Raw genomic sequence first — 21,578 nt, 5'->3', positions numbered from 1 at the left:
GCCCTTTCTCCAAATCCTTATTATGAAATCTTTCTCATTAGGTTAACCTGCAAAAAAAGAGGGTTAGTCAGCACCTCCCAGTGCGCAGGTGCACGCCGCCATGGCAAAGACCTAGAGGAAAAAAAGGAGACAATGCGGCAGCACTCTGCAAATCAGACAAAGTACAACAATGCTTACAAAAATTATGATGCTAATACTACGCTTAAAAAGCGAGATGCTTGGTCAATGCATTTTGTACAAAACCATCTAAGCCCGTATGCCAAACGTCAAGGCGATCTCTGTTACACGGGTCCTAACACTAAATACTACCTGTTATGCGCCATAATGACCGCCATAAAATTCAGGGAGTGTTGGACCCACATGCATGCTGGATCCACTCTGCCTTTTTCCGTTTTTTGTGCCAAAATGGCCTCCATTACAAGGGATGCAGGTACCAACATGCATGCTGAGCCCACTCTATACCCTTCCTGGTGCTAAACAGCTTCCAATGAATGTAGTGAGAGCAGGCCACAGCTTTATACTGCTTTATAAGCTCCATGACTTGGGGCTCAGACTGCTTGACTGATTTACAAGGGGGTAAGGTGAAGGACTGATGGACATCGGCTGCAGGTGCCAACTCTGATCTTTCAGCAGGAGACTGGGTGGGAGACAATGTGAAGGAACTGGAGGCACTGTCAGCCACCCAATCTACTATCGCCTGTACTTGTTCTAGCCTCATCATTCGTAGAGCCTCATTCGCCTACCAAATAACGCTGAAGGTTCTGTCACCTACTCGCACCTGAGGAAGGTGTTTCACTTGTGCGTGTAGCTGGCACAGATCAACCATGTCCTCTCCCTGCAACAGGAGCTCTACCAGCAGAACCACGACCGGGGCCACGTCCCTTATTTGACGCTCTCCTCATTCTTTGCGTTTACCCACCAAAATGTTAATTTGTCAACCAACAATGTAACTGCAGTATTGACTGGTTGTATTTGACTGTGACAAATGCAGCAAAGGCCCCAAATGTAGTGTCTTGCACAAAATGGGTGTTTTTTAAAACCAGAATATAACAGCAGTATCTAACGCTTGTATTGGACTGTCAGAATTGCAGCAAAGGCCGAAAATTTATTATTTTTAAAGCTTTTTTTCAAGCAAGTATATAATTGCAGTATTTAAAGCTTTTATTTCACTGTGACAAGTGCAACAAAGGCCCCAGATGTAGGGTCTTGCAAAAAATGGGTGTTTTTTTCAACCCAGTATATAATTGCAGTAGTTAAATCTTGTATTTCACTGTCACAAATGCAGCAAAAGGCCCCAGATGTAGGGTCATGCAAAAAATGGGTGTTTTCTTTAACCCAGTATATAATTGCAGTATTTAAAGCTTGTATTTCCCTGTCACATAATGCAACAAAGGCTGCAAATGTATTATCTTGCCCAAAATGGATGTTTTTTTAAAACCAGAATATAACAGCAGTATCTAACGCTTGTATTGGACTGTCAGAAATGCAGCAAAGGAATACACAAAGACCAAACCGGCTTTATTACTGGCAGAGAGGGGAAGGATAATTCAGCGAGAATTATAAACGCCATTTCATATGCAAGAAAAGAAAGCCCGTCCATTAGTCCTTGTCAGCACCGATGCCGAAAAAGCATTTGATAGAGTCAATTGGGACTTTATACGTTTAGCTTTACAGAAATTTGAAATCCCAGATCCATTTATTCAAGCAATTTTTTCTATGTATCTCAATGCCTCGGCATCGGTGCTGGTGAATGACACTTTTTCCCTCCCCTTTCCTATCAAAAATGGCACTCGCCAGGGCTGCCCACTCTCGCCTTTGATCTTTGTTCTAATTATGGAACCCCTCTTACAGTCCATCCGACAAGACCCCTTGATAAAAGGCTTGGAGTTAGGAGGCCACAAACACAAAGCGGCCGCCTTCGCCGATGATCTTCTACTCATGACAACCAATCCGGCCACCTCCCTACCCCGTATTTACGCTCATTTAGAAAATTTTAGCCCCTTGTCCAACTTTAAAATTAATATGAAAAAGTCGCATGTATTGGCCATAGGCCTGCCCACGCTTACTAAGAACAAACTCGCCTCAACATCACCCTTTAACTGGAATTCACCCACCATTACATATTTAGAAGTCAAAATTGGTCCAGACCCCTCCAATTTATTTAATCTTAATTATATCCCTCTTCTACACTCCATGCAGACACAAATTGATAATCTGTATTTTCCAACACTTTCCTGGTTTGGCCGTAAAAACCTATTCACCTCACTGGTTCTGCCAAGGTTAAACTACCTTCAACAGGTCCTACCAATCCCCATGCCCAGCGCCTACTTCCAATCCATCAATAAACATGTACGCAGCTACATTTGGAACAGAAAAAAATCTCGCATTAGCTTTAGTGTCCTTCAGAGACCTAAAATTGCAGGGGGTATTAACCTTCCAGACCCCGGGACGTATAATTTGGCCTGCTTACTGACTAGAGTGGTGGATTGGTTTAGAGAACCCACGTCTAAATCCTGGGTGGGAATGGAATCCTCTATATTCCTCTCCTCATTTAGGGTTCTATTAATTCACCCTACCAAACTATACCCAATTCATATTCAACACAACCTAAATATTAAGGCCACACTTGACGCTTGGAAAAAATTTCAAGAAACAACCCTGGCCGTCCCCTTACCCTCCCCCCTTATCCAGGTGAGAGACCTTTTGGGATTGGCCCCAAAAGAACTACTACAAAGCCTCCCACTCTCGATTAGGAACTCCACAACCCCGGTGAGGTCCCTTTTCAAGGAAGATGGCAACGTGAAAGACCAACATGATATCTTAAGCATTCTCAACATCACTACTCCCCCCATATTCTTTATAGCGTTTCTCCGTTCCTTTATCTCCAAACATATTAGTTTTGGTGATCTGCTCAGACCTCTAACGTGGTTTGAGAGCCTTATTTGTGTCAACCCCTTCCCCCCCCCGGAAACTTATTTCTCTCATCTATAGGAAACTCACATACCCTGCCAACTTGCCAAAACCATCCTTTATAGGCTCTTGGGAGAAAGACCTGGGTTCCCCATTCACGGTGGACGATCGAACTCGCCTCTTTGTAGAGCCTCACTCTTCTTCCAGATGCGTCAGAATTCAGGAAAATGGATACAAAATCTTTACCAGATGGTATAGAACTCCAGAAATAACTTGTCGTTTTTCTTCTTCTGGATCTGACATATGCTGGAGATGTGATACTGGGAAGGGGACGTTCTACCATATTTGGTGGACATGCCCACTAGTTACGGTGTGGTGGTCCAATATATTTAAAATTTGCAATTTAATCTGCAATACATCCATCGCTCTCTGCCCTAAATTAGCTCTCTTGGGTCTACAAGCCCACATACCTGGTCCTCCGACACTAAAGTTGTTCAAAAAATTACTATCAGCAGCCCGTTTACTGTTGCCCAGACACTGGTTGTCACATGACCTTCCCCCTACCGAACATTGGCTTAACAAAATTGACTCCATTTGCAGGTTCGAAGAAATGTCTGCGTGGGAAAACCGATCCTACCGTAGTTTCAATTTATTATGGAAACCTTGGCGGGACTTTAGATCACTACCTCACTGATCCTGTACCTGTTGCTCTGTTGATTTGTTGACTACCTCAACCCACATACAGTAGATACATGTGTTGTATAGCTCTGTAATCCACATGTTTATGTCTCTGTTATTTCTCTGTAATGTATTTGTCACAAAATCCATTGTAAGGTGAAATGTGTGACACACAGACGTGTCCTTCACCAACAGTATGTAATGATCCTATCCATGTTTAAAACCAAAAATAATAAAAATATAAAAAAAAAAAGAAATGCAGCAAAGGCCGCAAATGTATTAACTTGCCCAAAATGAGTTTTTTTTTTAAACCAAAATAGAATTGCAGTATTTAAAGCTTGTATTTCACTTTGACAAATGCAGCAAAGGCCCCAGATGTAGTGTCTTGCAAAAAATTGGTGTTTTTTTAAAACCCAGTATATAATTGCAGTATTTAAAGCTTGTATTTCACTGTGACAAATGCAGAAAAGGCCCCAGATGTAGGGTCTTGCAAAAAATTGGTGTTTTTTTTAAACTGTGAATATAACTGCAGTATTTAAAACTTGTATTTGACTGTCACAAATGCACATATGCTGTGCTGTTGCATTGAACTTGCACAAAAAGGCCGCCGACGCCCACCTAACAGACGAATAAAAGTTATTTTTCTGTGTCATTGGGCTCAGGGCAGGGTAAAAGAAATGGTGCCACAAAACAAAATCGCTGTAGATCGCTGAGATAACAAGCACATCTGATAACAGATTATTTCCTATTCTCTCCCTCACAGCAGCAGCATCCTATCCCTACACTAGTAAGAGCAGAGTGACGTGCAGCGCTACATGACTCCAGCTTATATAGAGGCTGGGTCACATGGCTGCACTGGCCAATCACAGCCATGCCATTAGTAGGCATGGCTGTGATGGCTTCTAAGTGTACACTAGTTAAACGCTTGTTGATTGGCTGCTCTGCAGCCTTCCAAAAAGCGCCATTAACTCGCCGAACACCGAACTCGAACCCAAACTTTTACTGAAAAGTTTGGGTCCGGGTCCGGGGTCCAAAAATCCTAAAGTTCGGTACGAACCCGAACTTTACAGTTTGGGTTTGCTCAACCCTACTCTACAGAAGTGACAGTTACCATGGTGCAGCACAAAATATCTCCCTACCAGGAGAAATAAATAATACAGTGGTGTAAAAAATATCTGGTGGCAGGTCCACATTCCCAGCCGTCCACCAGAAAATGAAATCCGGCACCAGAAAATGAAAAATTATGGCTTTTGGCGGGCCCACGGGACACCTACGGTCGTGTGCAGGAGGCCTAAGTCCGTACATCTTTAATTATTTGGAATGCATCTTTCATAAGAAATCCAAAGTAAGGCTCTGCTATATACATTATTTTTTTGGCACAATATGTTTTGTGGGGAAATATTTTAATATAAAATCGTAAAAGTTAAGTTTTATTGAAAAGTTTAATTTTCCTCTGTGATATTTTTATTGATACTTTTCCACATAATGAAACTGTCAGTGATATATTATTTTTTTTTTCTGTGTCAGGACTGTAGAGGAGGAATGTGAGGGAATGACATGGTGGTGGTTAGTAAGTCACACAAATTAAGCCCTTCCCGACATATGTAATATTACGTCATGGCGGCAAGTGACTTGCCGCATTTTGACATATTATTACGTCATGGTGATCGGGGGGGCACCGGAGCATGCCCGATCACTGCAGCTGACCACGGCATAGAAGATGCATGCGGCAGGTGCGGGAGCCCATCAGGTCCCCGCACTGCTGTGGTGGGGACCCGATGGGTGACAAGGCAGCCCAATGCCATGCACAGGCTGCCCAATGCCTTGCACGGCATCAGGACCTGCCTTCTACTGGGGCTGAGGAGATCCAGCTCCAGGCTGGGTCTGCTAGGCAAGCTGTTAGTGTATTACTCAGTGTAATACACTAACAGGCAATGCATTACAATACACACATTTTGTAATGCATTGCAGAGGGGATCAGACTTTCAAAAGTTAGTCCCATAGTAGGACAGAAAGTTTAAAAAAGTAAAATAAAAAAGTTTCAAGTAAAAAAAGAAAAAAACGCCCCTTTCCCCTGATTTTATAATAAAAAAATAGAAAAAAAAAGGAAAAAAAAAACACACATATTAGGTATCACCGCGTCCATAACGACTGGCTCTATAAATATATCACATGATCCACCCCATCCGATAAACACCATAAAACTAATTAAAACTGTGTCAAAAAAAGCCATTTTTGTCACATTACATCACAAAAAGTGCAACACCAAATGATCAAAAAGGCGTATGTCCAACAAAAGGGTAACAAACAAAACATCACTTCATCCTGCAAAAAATGAGCCCCTACATAAGAAAATCTAAAAAAAAAAAAAAACTATAGCTCTCAAAACATGGAGACATTAAAACATATTTTTTTTTTGCTTCAAAACTACTATTATTGTGTTAAAGTAAAATAAAAAATAAAAAAGTAGACATATTAGGTATTTCCGCGTCCGTAACAACCTGCTCTACAAAAATATCACATGACCTAACCCCTCAGATTGTCACCTAACATCACATAAAGTGCAACACCAAGCGATCAAAAAGGCGTATGCCCCCCAAAATAGTACCAATCAAACTATCACCTCATACCGCAAAAACTGAGACCCTACCTAAGACAATCGGTCAAAAAATAAAAAAGCTATGGCTCTCAGACTATGGAGACACAAAAACATATTATTTGTTTCAAAAATGCTATTATTGTGTAAAACTTAAATAAATAAGAATAATTATACATATTAGGTATTGCCACATCATAACGATCTGCTCTATAAAAATGTTACATGACCTAAACCCTCAGGTGAATGCTGTAAAAATAAATAAATAAAAACTGTGCCAAAACAACAAATTTTTTGTTTACCTTTCCCCATGATAAGAGACTCATATGTACCCAAAAATGATAGTAATATTACGTCAACTCTTCCTTCAAAACATTAGCTCCTGTACAAAACGATCGGCAGAAAATTAAAATAAAAATATGACGTTCAGAAAATGGAGACACAAAAACATATTTTTTTCAAAAATGCTTTATTATGTAAAACTGAAACAAAGTAGACATATTTGATATCATTGCTTCCGAAACAACCTGCTCGATAAAAATTGCACACGATCTACCCTGTCAGATGAATGTTGTAAAAAATAAAAATGCCAAAACAGCCATTTTTTGGTTACTTTGCCTCACAAAAAACATAGTATAGAACAATTAAAAATCATATGTACCCAAAATAGTACCAATAAAACTGGCACCTTATCCCCTAGTTTCCAAAAAGGGGTCACTTTTAAGGAGTTTCGACTGTAAGGGTGCATCAGGGGGGCTTCAAATGGGACATGGCATCTAAAAACCAGTCCAGCAAAATTTTCCTTCCAAAAACCATATGGCGCTCCTTTTCTTCTGCGCCATGCCGTGTGCCCTTACATCAGTTTACGACCAAATGTAGGGTGTTTCTGTACACCGCAGAATCAGGGTAATAAATATTGAGTTTTGTTTGGCTGTTAACCCTCAATGTGTATAAGAAAAAAATTGAAAATCTGCCAAAAAAGGGAAATTTAGAAATTTAATCTCCAATTTCCTTTAATTCTTGTGGAACACCTAAAGGTTTAACATAGTTTGTTAACCTCTTGCCGTCACACTAACGCCGAAAGGAGTCAGTGCGGCGGCGCTCTCAGGTCCCAATGACGCCTATTGGCGTCATCTCGTGAGACCCGAGATTTCGCGTGAACGCGAGCGCGCATGTTCACAGCGGCGCGCTGCTCGGAAGTTATACTACAGCCTGCCAGCGCTGATCATTCGCTGGCAGGCTGTAGATGTTAAAAAAATCGCATCAGAAAGGTATATTAGACGCTGTTTTGTTAACAGCGTCTGATATACAGTTGCAAGAAAAAGTATGTGAACCCTTTGGAATGATATGGATTTCTGCACAAATTGGTCATAAAATGTGATCTGATCTTCATCTAAGTCACAACAATAGACAATCACAGTCTGCTTAAACTAATAACACACAAAGAATTAAATGTTACCATGTTTTTATTGAACACACCATGTAAACATTGACAGTGCAGGTGGAAAAAGTATGTGAACCCCTAGACTAATGACATCTCCAAGAGCTAATTGGAGTGAGGTATTCAGCCAACTGGAGTCCAATCAATGAGATGAGATTGGAGGTGTTGGTTACAGCTGCCCTGCCCTATAAAAAACACACACCAGTTCTGGGTTTGCTTTTCACAAGAAGCATTGCCTGATGTGAATGATGCCTCGCACAAAAGAGCTCTCAGAAGACCTACGATTAAGAATTGTTGACTTGCATAAAGCTGGAAAGGGTTATAAAAGTATCTCCAAAAGCCTTGCTGTTCATCAGTCCACGGTAAGACAAATTGTCTATAAATGGAAAAAGTTCAGCACTGCTGCTACTCTCCCTAGGAGTGGCTGTCCTGTAAAGATGACTGCAAGAGCACAGCGCAGACTACTCAAAGAGGTGAAGAAGAATCCTAGAGTCTCAGCTAAAGACAAAAGTCTCTGGCATATGCTAACATCCCTGTAAAACACTAAACAAGAATGGATTTCATGGGAGGATACCACAGAAGAAGCCACTGCTGTCCAAAAAAAACATTGCTGCACGTTTACAGTTTGCACAAGAGCACCTGGATGTTCCACAGCAGTATTGGCAAAATATTCTGTGGACAGATGAAACCAAAGTTGAGTTGTTTGGAAGAAACACACAACACTATGTGTGGAGAAAAAGAGGCACAGCACACCAACATCAAAACCTCATCCCAACTGTGAAGTATGGTGGTGGGGGCATCATGGTTTGGGGCTGCTTTACTGCGTCAGGGCCCGGACGGATTGCTATCATCGAAGGAAAAATTAATTCCCAAGTTTATCAAGAAATTTTGCAGGAGAACTTAAGGCCATCTGTTCACCAGCTGAAGCTCAACAGAAGATGGGTGTTGCAGCAGGACAATGACCCAAAGCATAGAAGTAAATCAACAACAGAATGGCTTAAACAGAAGTAAATACGCCTTCTGGAGTGGCCCAGTCAGAGTCCTGACCTCCACCCGATTGAGATGCTGTGGCATGACCTCAAGAAAGCGATTCACACCAGACATCCCAAGAATATTGCTGAACTGAAACAGTTCTGTAAAGAGTAATTGTCAAGAATTACTCCTGACCGTTGTGCACGTCTGATCTGCAACTACAGGAAACATTTGGTTAAAGTTATTGCTGCCAAAGGAGGTTCAACCGGTTATTAAATCCAAGGGTTCATATACTTTTTCCACCTGCACTGTGAATGTTTACATGAGGTGTTCAAAAAAATCTTGGTAACATTTAATTCTTTGTGTGTTATTAGTTTAAGCAGACTGTGATTGTCTATTGTTGTGACTTAGATGAAGATCAGATCACATTTTATGACCAATTTGTGCAGCAATCCATATAATTCCAAAGGGTTCACATACTTTTTCTTGCAACTGTACCTGCTACCTGGTCCTCTGGTGGTCCCTTTTGCTTGGATCGACCGCCAGAGGACACAGGCAGCTCTGTAAGTAGCACAAAGCACCACACTACACTACACCCCCCCTGTCATTTATTAACCCCTGATCACCCCCCTGTCACGGCTCCATTCAGACATCCGTATGTGTTTTGCGGATCCACGGATCTGCAAAACACGGACACCGGCAATGTGCTTTCCGCATTTTGCGGATCCGCACATTGTTAGAACTATATAGAAAATGCCTTTTCTTGTTCGCAATTGCGGACAAAAATAGGACATGTTCTATATTTTTGCAGAACGGAAGTGCGGACCCGGAAGTGCAGATCCGCAATTCCGGATCCGAGCGGGACAAAGTCTGTCCCCATAGAAATGAATGGGTCCGCAATTCCGTTCCGCAAAATGCGGAACAGAATTGCGGACGTGTGAATGGGGCCTAAGGGTCCCTTATCACCGCCAGTTAGTTACTTGTTAGGTAGTTAGCGCCCAGCCCACCGCACCGCAGTCACTGATTAGTCGCTGATTAGCGTCATCGCTGTCGCTAATTAGCACTAGTACTATATAGTATCTGTAAGTGATCAAGACTGATCGCAATCAGATCTATATCAGTACATTAGGGTCACCTTAGGCTCTACAAAAAACGCAGTGTTCGCCCGGTAAGGTCTGATCTTGTGCGCACACTTGCGTTTAGTCCGCCCGCCCTCACTGCAAAAACACAGTAAAATCGCTGTGGAGCTATAAAGATCACTTTTGAGGGGTATGGCGAGTTTATAGAAGATAATTTTTTTGGACACAAGTTAGCGGAAATTGATTTTTTTTTGTTTTTTCTTACAAAGTCTCATATTCCACGAACTTGTGACAAAATATAAAGTCTTACATGAACTCACCATACCCCTCACGGAATCCAAATGCGTAAAAATGCCCTGTGAAATCCTAAGGGTACTCATTGGAATTTGGGTCCCTTTGCGCATCTTGGCTGCAAAAAGTGTCACACATGTGGTATCGCCGTACTCAGGAGAAGTAGGGCAATGTGTTTTGGGGTGTATTTTTACATATACCCATGCTGGGTGAGAGAAATATCTCTGTAAATTGACAACTTTGTATAAAAAAAATTATACGGCGATACCACATGTGTGACACTTTTTTGCAAAAGGGGCCCAAATTCCAATGAGTACCTTTTAGGAGGGCATTTTTAGACATTTGGATTCCAGACTTCTTCTCACGCTTTAGGGCCCCTAAAATGCCAGGGCAGTCTAAATACCCCACAAGTGACCCCATTTTGGAAAGAAGACATCCCAAGGTATTCCGTGAGGTGGCATGGCGAGTTCATGTAACATTTTATTTTTTGTCACAAGTTAGTGGAATATGAGACTTTGTAAGAAAAAAATAAAAATAAAATCATTTTCCGCTAACTTGTGCCAAAAAAAAAAAAAATTCTATGAACTCGCCATGCCCCTCACGGAATACATTGTGGTGTCTTCTTTCCAAAATGGGGTCACTTGTGGGGTATTTATACTGCCCTGGCATTTTAGGGGCCCTAAAGCGTGAGAAGTAGTTTGGAATCCAAATGCGTAAAAATGCCCTGTGAAATCCTAAAAGTACTTGTAACGGGGTGCCGAAGGCGCACTCGGTCTCCCATCAGCCGCAGACCTGCTGCTTAGCTTCGGGAGCGAGGATCTGTGTTTGACCTTGTTCCCAGGGCAGCTTTGCAAGCTGGGAGGCTCCCTGCTCCTAGGTCTGCCTTGAGTGCCGAGCTGATCATTCGGTGCTCGACTAATCGGTCTGTCGGTCATGTGATGCTGACCACGTCACATGACCCTCACTCCCCACTATAAATACAGGCAACCTGCTGGCCACAGGTTGCCTGTTAATTTTAGGTATCTAGTGATTGTTTTGTTCCTGCATACTTACCTGATCCTGTGTTCCCTGACGATTCTCTGCCTGCTCCTCCTGTACTGCGCATCTCTCCTGGTATCCTGACCCCGGCTTCCACCTGACGATTCTTTGCGGACTCCTGTTGTACTTCGTTTCTCTCCTGGTATTTGACCTCGGCTTTTCCTGACTATTCTCTGCTCATTCCTTAGTACTGCGTAGCTCTCTAGGTATTGACCCGGTCCGTTCACGTTCCGTTATTTTTCTTGTCTCTCTTTCCAGCACGTATCCTAAGTTAGGGACTGCCGTCTAGTTGTCCCCTGTCATTAGGACTTGCGAGGCAAGTAGGCAGGGCCAGGGCTGAGGGTGGAGCGCAGTGGTCACTATCTTCTCCCCTGTGTGTAGTGTACGTTACCGTCACAGTACTCATTGGAATTTGGGCCCCTTTGCGCACCTAGGCTGCAAAAAAGTGTCACACATGTGGTATCGCCATACTCAGAAGAAGTAGGGCAATGTGTTTTGGGGTGTATTTCTACATATACCCATACTGTGTGTGAGAAATATCTCTGTAAATGACAACTTTAAAAAAAAATTTATACAAAGTTGTCAATTTACAGAGATATTTCTCTCACCCAGCATGGGTATATGTAAAAATACACCCCAAAACACATTTCCCTACTTCTTCTGAGTACGGCAATACCATATGTGTGACACTTTTTTGCAGCCTAGGTGCGTAAAGGGGCCAAAAGTCCAACGAGTACCTTTAGGCTTTACAGGGTTGCTCACAATTTAGCCCCGCCCAAAATGCCACAACAGTAAATACACCCCACAAATGACCCCTTTTCGGAAAGTAGACACCCCAAGGTATTCACTGAGGGGCATAGTGAGTCCGTGGGAGATTATTATTTTTTTTGCTAGAAGTTAGCAGAAATGGAAACTTTATATATTTATTTTTTCCTCAAAGTCTGTCATTTTCCGCTAACTTGTGAAAAAAAAAAAAATCATACATGAACTCACCATGCCCCTCCGCGAATACTTTGGGGTGTCTTCTTTCTAAAATGGGGTCATTTGGGGGGTATTTATACTATCCTGGCATTCTAGCACCTCAAGAAACATGACAGGTGCTCAGAAAGTCAGAGCTGCTTCAAAATGCGGAAAATCACATTTTTGTACCATAGTTTGTAAATGCTATAACTTTTGCGCAAACCAAGGAATATACACTTATTGGATTTTTTTTTTTATCAAAGACATGTAGCACAATAAATTCTGACACAAACTTGTATAGAAATGTAATTATATTTGAACAATTTAACCAGAGAAAGTTAAAAATACACTTTTTTTTTTGAAAATTGCGGTATATTTTGATTAATATCAGAAAAACGAAAAATCTGAGCAGCAATTAAATACCACCAAAAGAAAGCTGTATTTGTGAGAAGAAAAGGAGGTAAAATTCATTTGGGTGCCAAGTTGTATGACCAAGCAATAAACCGTTAAAATTGTGAAGTGCCGATTTGTAAAAAAGGGCCTGGTCACTAGGGGAGTATAAACCTGTGGTCCTTAAGTGGTTAAATCAGTTTTGAGTAACTTGAGGGGTGTAATTTATACAATGGGGTCATTTATGGAGGGGTTTCCACTATGTAAGCCCCACAAAGTGACTTCAGACCTAAACTGGTCCTTAAAAAGTGGGTTTTGGAAATTTTCTTAAACATTTTAAGAATTGCTTCTAAAATTCTAAGCCTTCTAACGTCGTAAAAAAATAAAAATACATTTACTAAATGATGCCAACATAAAGTAGACATATGGGGAATGTTACGTAATAAATATTTTATGAGGTATCACTTTCTGTTTTAAAAGCAGAGAAATTGAAATTTTTAAAATTGGGAATTTAAAAAAAAAAATGGTAAATTTGTGATTTTTTTCATAAATAAAGGTGAAATATATTGACTCAAATTTATGTACTATGCAAAGTAGCTTCTCTCCAGACTAAATGCCTGGGGAACCCCTTTAATCTGTAAATGTGTCTTACCATGATGACATGTCCTGTAAAAATGATCAATCCCTGGATCATAAATAATTGTATTACCCATTTAGCTTCCAGAGTCCTTTTGATTGGGTCTTGTTCATTAAATGTCTGAAAAATCCAAATAAAGAACATTTCTATTAAATTATCAGTGAGTTTTTTTTTTCTAAAAGACCTCTTTAAAAAGCACATCTAACATAGTAACATAGAGGGTCATTTATTATGTACTTTTGTTGCAGATTTGATCGCAAGGGTATTGCGGTCGAATCTGGACAGGCTGGCAGGCCCGTCTGAGTCATCATTTTCTACATTTGCTTTTGGCGTAGAAAATTTATTAAATCTTTGCCAGCAAAGTTGCACGGCCGTCGGTAAAGCACTTCTACATAAACTTAGGCTCATCAAGCGGCAGTGGACATGGACTAAGACCGGCTTCTAAATCGCTGGTCTTAGTAAATGTACTCCAAAGTCTGTAAGGCTGAAAAAGCACATCCGTCCATTTAGTTCAGCATGTTATCCTGCACTGAAGCTAGGAAGCACAAAACTTAGTTTGCCAAATAGGGAGTCCTTCAAAGCTTTGCTGCCAGACAATCTTTCCCCAAAAACATCTTGATGGCAATGGTTCATCTATATATGAGAAGGTGATAGGGTGATTAGGTGTCAAAGAATGGTCAGCACCTGTAGGTGGTAGAGTGGTACAGCAAGCAAGAAATACCAATAAATCATTAGGGAATAGGAGTCAGTAACAAGCCACTCTTCATTGGCCGGGGTATTTAGCTACAGGGCCAGAGGGAGGAAAAACATTTCAATAAGTCCTCATGACTGTAAGTGTTTTGTGGTCTGAAAACTGCTTATCCACAAGAAACAGATACTGGCCATGTGCACACCACATCACGGTGACTTCAATTGGTCCGTGGTCTGCATGTTGTGGTGAAGTATAGGACATGTCCTATCCTTAGTGATGCGGTCGCACAGATGCAGAAGCACATGGCCGCTATCAGTGTTTTGCACATCCGCAGTCTGCGGGTCACAAAACACTTAAGGTCGTGTATTCTATATTAGGCCATTTTCATGTATTTTCTGAAAATGTCATTTGCTATAGTGGATATTTTCTTTAGAAAGCTTTGTAATCTGTAATCTATGGTACATATGATTGTAGCAGATTGAACCTGATAATGTTGAAGGCTTTAGTCACTTGGCATGTTTAATATTATTTTAATATTATCTGTATATTGTTGTAAACGTTTGTAGTTAAACAAATATTGAAGTATAATGAGTTCTACCAATTATAAGTAACACGGAGACACTTACATGAATAAGTCTTGGAATAGTAGTTGCATATGCAGCATGCATGCCCCCGTTAGCTACAGCAGCAATCATTCCAATCAAAATGTATATCCATTGAGATTTGTTTATTCTTAGAATTCTTATAAGAGGTGCAACAGAAACCCTTTCACACTCCTGCAAAGAGCAAAGGAAAATATGTAAGCAGGAAGCAGTGGATCAAGGTGGTAGTGTCAAATGTGCTGAACATTACAATTATTATTACCCTACTATTATTGCCACTAATAGTATTACTAGTGATAATAATGTTATTAGTATCACAATTCTAATTACAAACAGCATATTTCTTATTATTATGAGAATGCACATAGAATTTCTGTTATGTAGCTGACTGACATTACTGATGTGCTAATGTCAGCACTACATAACAGCAGTGATGGCCAGTTTGCATTGTTCGCCCGCGAACACATGCGGCTGTCATCTTTTCTCACAAGTCCGGCGAGGCACAGGTAAGCCCTTACCTGTGCCTGTGCCGCGAGCCGGTCTGAAACAAATGCGGTCAGCGGGAGCAGGCAGTTCCGAGAACAGCCCGGTGAAGGCCCCCAGCGGCTGTTCTCGGAACTGCCTGCTCCCGGTGACCGCATTTGATTTCAGACCGGCTCACACACAGGTAAGGGCTTACTTGTGCATCGCCGGACTTGTGAGAAAAGATGGCAGCCCGCATGTGTTCGCGGGCGAACAATGCGAACTGGCCATCACTGCATAACAGTGTGATTTTTACATTTGTCCCTGCAGCCGTTCTGCTAAAATACACACTTTTACAATATGATAACCGTGTATCCCGCCCAGGTCCTCCGTTCTGCCCACCCCGCTCCTCTTGATTGATGTCCAAGTTCCATGCATCGTTGAGGAAATCCTGCGCCTGCACCGTTCACTTCTGTATTCGGCGCAGGCGCAGTGATTGAAACAGAAATTCTGATGGTAGAAACCCTTTAAAAAAGGTGTAACAGTCAATGAAGCACATTTATCATATGAAAGGTACCAGAAACCATGAAGAGTGTGTTAGAGAAAAATGGTGCATGTCTATTTATAAAAAAAAAAGACCAGGAGACTAGCTAAGGCCTCTTTCACACTTGCGTTGTTGGGATCCGGCATGCACTTCCGTTGCCGGAGGTGCCTGCCGGATCCGTAACAACGCAAGTGTACTGAAAGCATTTGAAGACGGAACCGTCTTCCAAATGCTTTCAGTGTTACTATGGCACCCAGGACGCTATTAAAGTCCTGGTTGCCATAGTAGTAGCGGGGAGCGGGGGAGCGGTATACTTACAGTCCGTGCGGCTCCCCGGGCGCTCCAGAGTGACGTCAGAGCGCCCCATGCGCATGGATGACGTGATCCATGTGATCACGTGATCCATGCGCTTGGGGCGCCCTGACGTCACTCTGGAGCGCCCGGGGAGCCGCACGGACGGTAAGTATGCTGCTCCCCTGCTCCCCGCTACACTTACCATGGCTGTCAGGACTTTAGCGTCCCGGTAGCCATGGTAACTATTCAGAAAAAGCTAAACGTCGGGTCCGGCAATGCGCCGAAACGACGTTTAGCTTAAGGCCGGATCCGGATCAATGCCTTTCAATGGGCATTGATCCCGGATCCGGCCTTGCGGCAAGTCTTCAGGATTTTTGGCCGGAGCAAAAAGCGCAGCATGCTGCGGTATTTTCTCCGGCCAAAAAACGTTCCGTACCGGAACTGAAGACATCCTGATGCATCCTGAACGGATTACTCTCCATTCAGAATGCATTAGGATAATCCTGATCAGTATTCTTCCGGCATAGAGTCCCGACGACGGAACTCTATGCCGGAAGACAATAACGCAAGTGTGAAAGAGCCCTAAGCAACTTATGATGGTTAAACCAAAGTTACAATTTACTTTTTGATACAAAATATTGGTGTACTTGACATGTGTATAGTGTGTTGTGTGTTCTGCCAAATATATGTAGAATGCATTGCGCTTATACATTTGGCTATACAGGTGAAACTCGAAAAATTAGAATATTGTGCAAGGTTCATTTTTTTCAGTAATGCAACTTAAAAGTAGAGTTGAGCGGACACCTGGATGTTCGGGTTCAACGGGTTCAGCCGAACTTCACAAAAAAGTTCGAGTTCGGGATCCGAACTTGACCCCGAACCCGTACCCCATTGAAGTCAATGGGGACCCGAACTTTTGAGCACTAAAATGGCTCTAATAAAGTCATGGAAAGGTCTAGAGGGCTGCAAATGGCAGCAAAATGTGGTTAAGAGCATGGCTAGTGCTCTGCAAACAAATGTGGATAGGGAAATGACTTAAAATAATATAAAATACATACAAATAAAAAATAATAATCTTGATCTAGGAGGACCAGGTCCATATGGAGTAGGAGGTTGAGGAGGCAGCGGATGTGGCGGTGTAGGCAGAAGCGGCTGTGGAGGAGGAGAAGGAGGAGGTACACAGTTTTTTTGTTTAAATTTAAAATTAGGGTACACCCCAAAATATTGGGAAATATAACCTGTGATAACCCCCTCCAGTCGTGCTAAACAAACGTTCAGACAATACACTGGCTGCAGGGCAGGGGAGCACCTCCAAGGCATAAAGGGCAAGCTCAGGCCATGGAGACCCAGAAGTTGAAGGGGGGAGACCCATCAGTCAGTACGTATAGGCGTGTGCACACATACTGCCCCACCATGTTGCTCGTCCCTGTGATGTTTGGATATCTTCTCTATCAACTTTCAATGTTATTTTCTGTGCCTACCATAGTGATCACGGTTATTGGCGAATCAGGGTTCCACGCCGGAGAGGGAGCGTGAGAAAGAGAGACCACATCCAAGGCAGGTTAATGGCTGCAATGTGACCGAGCGGAAATGTGGGAGAAGCTATTGAAGCAGAAGGATCGAATGAAAGGGCCAATTCTGTCACCTATGCAGAGCAGGAGTTTTTCATCGCCAGAAATGGGTTAATGTCACCAATCAATGGAACAGATGATTTTAAAAAATTTCGGTCCCTGTCACCTATGCAGAGCAGGGGTTTATTCACGGCAAAAATTGTAAAATGTTACCCAAGAATGTCACTGAAAAATTAGTGAAATGTATTAACCTGTCTACTAGGTAGAGCAGGGGTATATCACAGCCAAAAATGGGTGAATATCACCCAACAATGTAACAGAAAAATTTGTGAAATTTATTAACCTGTCTACTAGGTAGAGCAGGGGTATATCAAAGCCAAAAATTAGTGAATTTCACCCGAGAATATAACAGACAAATTAGTGAAATTTGTTTACCTGTCTACTAGGTATAGCAGTGGTATATTACAGCCAAAAATTTGTGAATTTCACCCGAATGTGTAACAGACAAATTAGTGAAATTTGTTTACCTGTCTACTAGGCATAGCAGTGGTATATCACAGCCAAAAATTTGTGAATTTCACCAGAGAATGTAACAGACAAATTAGTGAAATGTTTTTACCTGTCTACTAGGTAAAGCAGGGGTATATTACAGCCACAAATTAGGGAATTTCACCCGAAAATGTAACAGACAAATTAGTGAAATGACATAAAATAAAATAAAATACCTACAAATAAAAAAATTATAATCTTGATTTTTGAGTTGGAGGTCCATATGGAGTTAGAGGTTGAGGAGGTGGTGGTGTAGTGGTGTAGGTGGAAGCGGTGGTGGAGGAGGACGAGGTAGCCAACACAGTGTTTTTTAATTTTTTATTAACCCCTTAGCGCAGAACGCCGTGCATGTACGGCGGGGAAAACTGTGCCAGAACGCAGAACTCCGTACATGCACGGCGTTCATTTAAATGCTCCCCTGCCGAGATTGCGCACCTGAAGCGCAAATTACCTTGCTGTGTCGGACACTGAACAGCTCCCCCTTGATGGCCAGGGACCGATCAGCAGTGGTCCCAGCCGTAGATCACCGCCACACATCCTCTTGTCCCAACGAGCGATCTAGCACGTGTGCGCACACATCTCCTCCACTTCTGGCATCCGGCTGTCGCTGAAATGAGAGGATCGGAGATGAGAAATAGCTTTCTGTACATAATTCATTGTGATTGGTCCACAGTCAGGAATGGACCAATCACAATGAATTATGTACAGAAAGCTATTTCTCATCTCCGATCCTCTCATTTCAGTCAGAGAAGTAATCGGAGGCAGAGCAAAGTTAGACCTCTGAAAAAAAAAAAAACACACACACACCAAAAGTGCCCCTCATTTGTCCCCTGTGACCCTCATCACCCCTCATTTGTCCACTGTGCCCTTCATCACCCCTCATTAGTCCCCTGTACCTGTGTGCTGTCTGCCAATAGTGACAGTACATAAGCACCCCAGTCCCTGTCATCCATACTGTCAGTAACCTGTTATTGGCAAATCATTAGGGTTAGTTAGGGAGTTATTAGGGTTAGAGCTCTTGTTTTAGGGTAAGTTAGACGTTTATAAAAAAAATTAAAAATAATATTGGGGACGTCCGTACTTATAAATACTTAGTTTCAAACCCCCCATACCTCCGAACCTCTATCTTCTATCTGTGACCAGTCCTTGTCACTGAATTTGCCAGCAGTGACAAATTTCTGTCACCAGTGACATAAAGCTCCACTGCTTTTGGAGCACTTTTCTTTTTCTATTTTTTCTGAATAGATATAGATATATATATATATATATATATATATATATATATATAAATTTTACAAAATGTCTCAACGGGTGTACAGCGCCGAGGAGGCTTATGCCATACTAGCCTCAGAGTCTGACTCTGACAGTGGAGAAGAAGAATCTTTTCTTGTGTATAGCTCTTCTTCTGATTCATCAGTTGACAAACCCTCTTACAGACGCAGTAGAGTTAGCAGCGCATCAGCTTCTACAAATGACCCCAGCTGGACTTCTGCTACTAACTTTGTACCTCAGGTGCCGGACTTTACGGCCACTACAGGCATTCATGTGAACACTGCAGGGTTCACGGAAGCAAATTTTTTCCACCTTTTTTTTGATGAATTGATAGACATGATGGTGGAGCAAACTAATCTTTATGCCAATCAATTTTTAGCCGCCCACCCCAACTCATACTATGCAAGACCCCTTCAGTGGACTCCCACGACCCCTTTGGAGATTATTTTTTTTTTGGGTCTAATACTTAATATGGGGATAATTAAAAAACCATCACTACGGTCATATTGGCGTAATGACCTTTTACATCACACGCCAATACACCGTACCATTATGTCAAGGAACCGATTCGAAAGTCTCCTGAAATTTCTACATTATAACAATAATGCAGATTGTCCACCCCCTAATGATTCTAGATACGATCGTTTATACAAAATTTGGCCCATTATAGATCATTATAATCTCAAGTTTGCCCAGGTCTACACCCCCCAAAAGCATCTGTCCATTGGTGAATCCCTTGTGCACTTCAAGGGCAGACTGCATTTCACCGATACCTGCCCAACAAACGGGCCAGATATGGCATCAAACTGTACAAACTAAGTGAAAGCCAAAGTGGCTATACACATAAATTTAGAGTTTACGAGGGTAAAGATTCAAAAATTGAACCCCCAGAGTGCCCCCCTCTCCTTGGAATAGCAGGAAAAATAGTATGGGACTTGATTCACCCCCTGCTAGTTCAAGGGTACAACTTGTACCTTGACAACTTCTACACAAGTGTCCTACTACTGAAATGCCTGTTTTCCAGAGACACTGTTGCATGCGGAACTATCAGACGAAACCAAAAAAACTTCCTAAAAATTTTATAGACCAAAGGATAAGAGTGAGGGAAAGCAGGGCAGTTTGCAATGATAACATGATGCTTGTTAAGTACAAAGACAAGCGTGATGTCTTTGTACTTACTACCATACATGCTGACAGATCCACCCCTGTTCCAGTTTGTGGATCCACAGAATCAGTCCCCAAACCTGTGTGCATCCAGGACTATAATAAGTTTATGGGAGGGGTGGATCTGTCAGACCAGGTACTGCAACCATACACTGCCATCCTCAAAACTCGGGCATGGTATAAATAATTGGCATTGCACCTGACGCAAATTGCCCTCTATAATGCTTTTGTAATATACAGAAGTGCAGGAAACAGAGAAAAATTCCTGCACTTTCAAGAAAAAGTAATAAAGAACTTTTTATTTGGGGAACAGGAAGGGGAAGGGAGCAGGGCCACAGGAAGTGAGAGCAGAATAATACAAGGACAGCATTTTCCTGGGGTAGTTCCCCCCACAGAGACACGGAGAAGGCCACAAAAAAGGTGTCGGGTATGCTCCAGAAATGGAATCAGGAAAGACACAATTCATCATTGTGAGACGTGCCCCTCAAAGCCGGGTCTTTGCATAAAAGATTGTTTTAGAATCTTCCACACCTCTGTTGACTTTTAACTAAACCCCCTTTGATCATTTTATAAAACACCCCCTTGAAACTGTATGCTGGTAAAAATTCTAATTTCCCGTTTCTCCATATTTCAATTGGCATTCTAATAAAACCCATAACAAAGCTAAAAATTCGAATTAAACCCCTAGATGAATACCTTGACAGGTGTTTTACAAAAGGGGACTAGAACTTTGTATTTTCTGGTAGCTCAGTGCCTCTGCAATGTGATGACATATAATATACAACATATTTATTTGATATAATTTGACACACATGTTTCTTTTATCTGCTATATTTGGCGACTATGTCCTACCATATAAAGCTTATATATATATATATATATATATATATATATATATGGGCAATATAGAAAAGTGAGGGGGCACTCTAAAAATGGATCACTAGATAGATAATGTACAGATATTTATTAATATTTTAAGAACACACCCTTAAAAAGCATTAAAACATATAAAACAAATATGCAAAACGTCACTGGTGATGATCCTAACACCAAACTCTAAGTATGAAGTTGGGGATGCCAGCAATATAATAGTAATGCGATAATAGTGGCAAGATGAATGTCCCAATGAGAGTCCTGTTCGTATACTGCAATAGTGTAGGAATGACACTGTGGCCAATGACGTTGAAGCAATAGCAATACTATCAGTAACGGCCCTGTGGCCCAGACCTGATGGAGCAATAATGATACTAATGTCCCTTTGTCCGGTATTCTGGACGTACAGAGGTATGTGACAAGTTCGGAGACTGAACTCCAGTTACTTACAATCTCTCGTCGCTTGCGGTGTTCCGGTCTTACCCTTCCTGGCTGACTCTCCGCAGCGCTGATTTCCCAGGCGGCCGTACACTCACAGCGTCCCACGTGGTGTACTCGGCCAAA

The 21,578-nt window shown here is 41.9% G+C and overlaps 1 protein-coding gene across 1 annotated transcript in view; it reads right to left on the bottom strand.

Moving 5' to 3' along the window:
- Window positions 1-21,578, bottom strand: part of LOC121002299 (ATP-dependent translocase ABCB1-like) — a 1,351,406-nt gene that overhangs the window by 1,080,601 nt on the left and 249,227 nt on the right. The window contains exons 8-9 of the mRNA XM_040433696.1: window positions 14,310-14,459; window positions 13,008-13,112 (exon numbers count right to left, since the gene is read on the bottom strand). Coding sequence (XP_040289630.1) covers window positions 13,008-13,112; window positions 14,310-14,459 — 255 coding nt within the window. The remainder of the gene's footprint in view (window positions 1-13,007; window positions 13,113-14,309; window positions 14,460-21,578) is intronic.

This window comes from Bufo bufo, chromosome 5 (assembly GCF_905171765.1).
Source record: "Bufo bufo chromosome 5, aBufBuf1.1, whole genome shotgun sequence".
Classification (NCBI taxonomy): Eukaryota; Metazoa; Chordata; class Amphibia; order Anura; family Bufonidae; genus Bufo; species Bufo bufo.
This window is presented reverse-complemented; position numbering and strand designations above follow the sequence as displayed.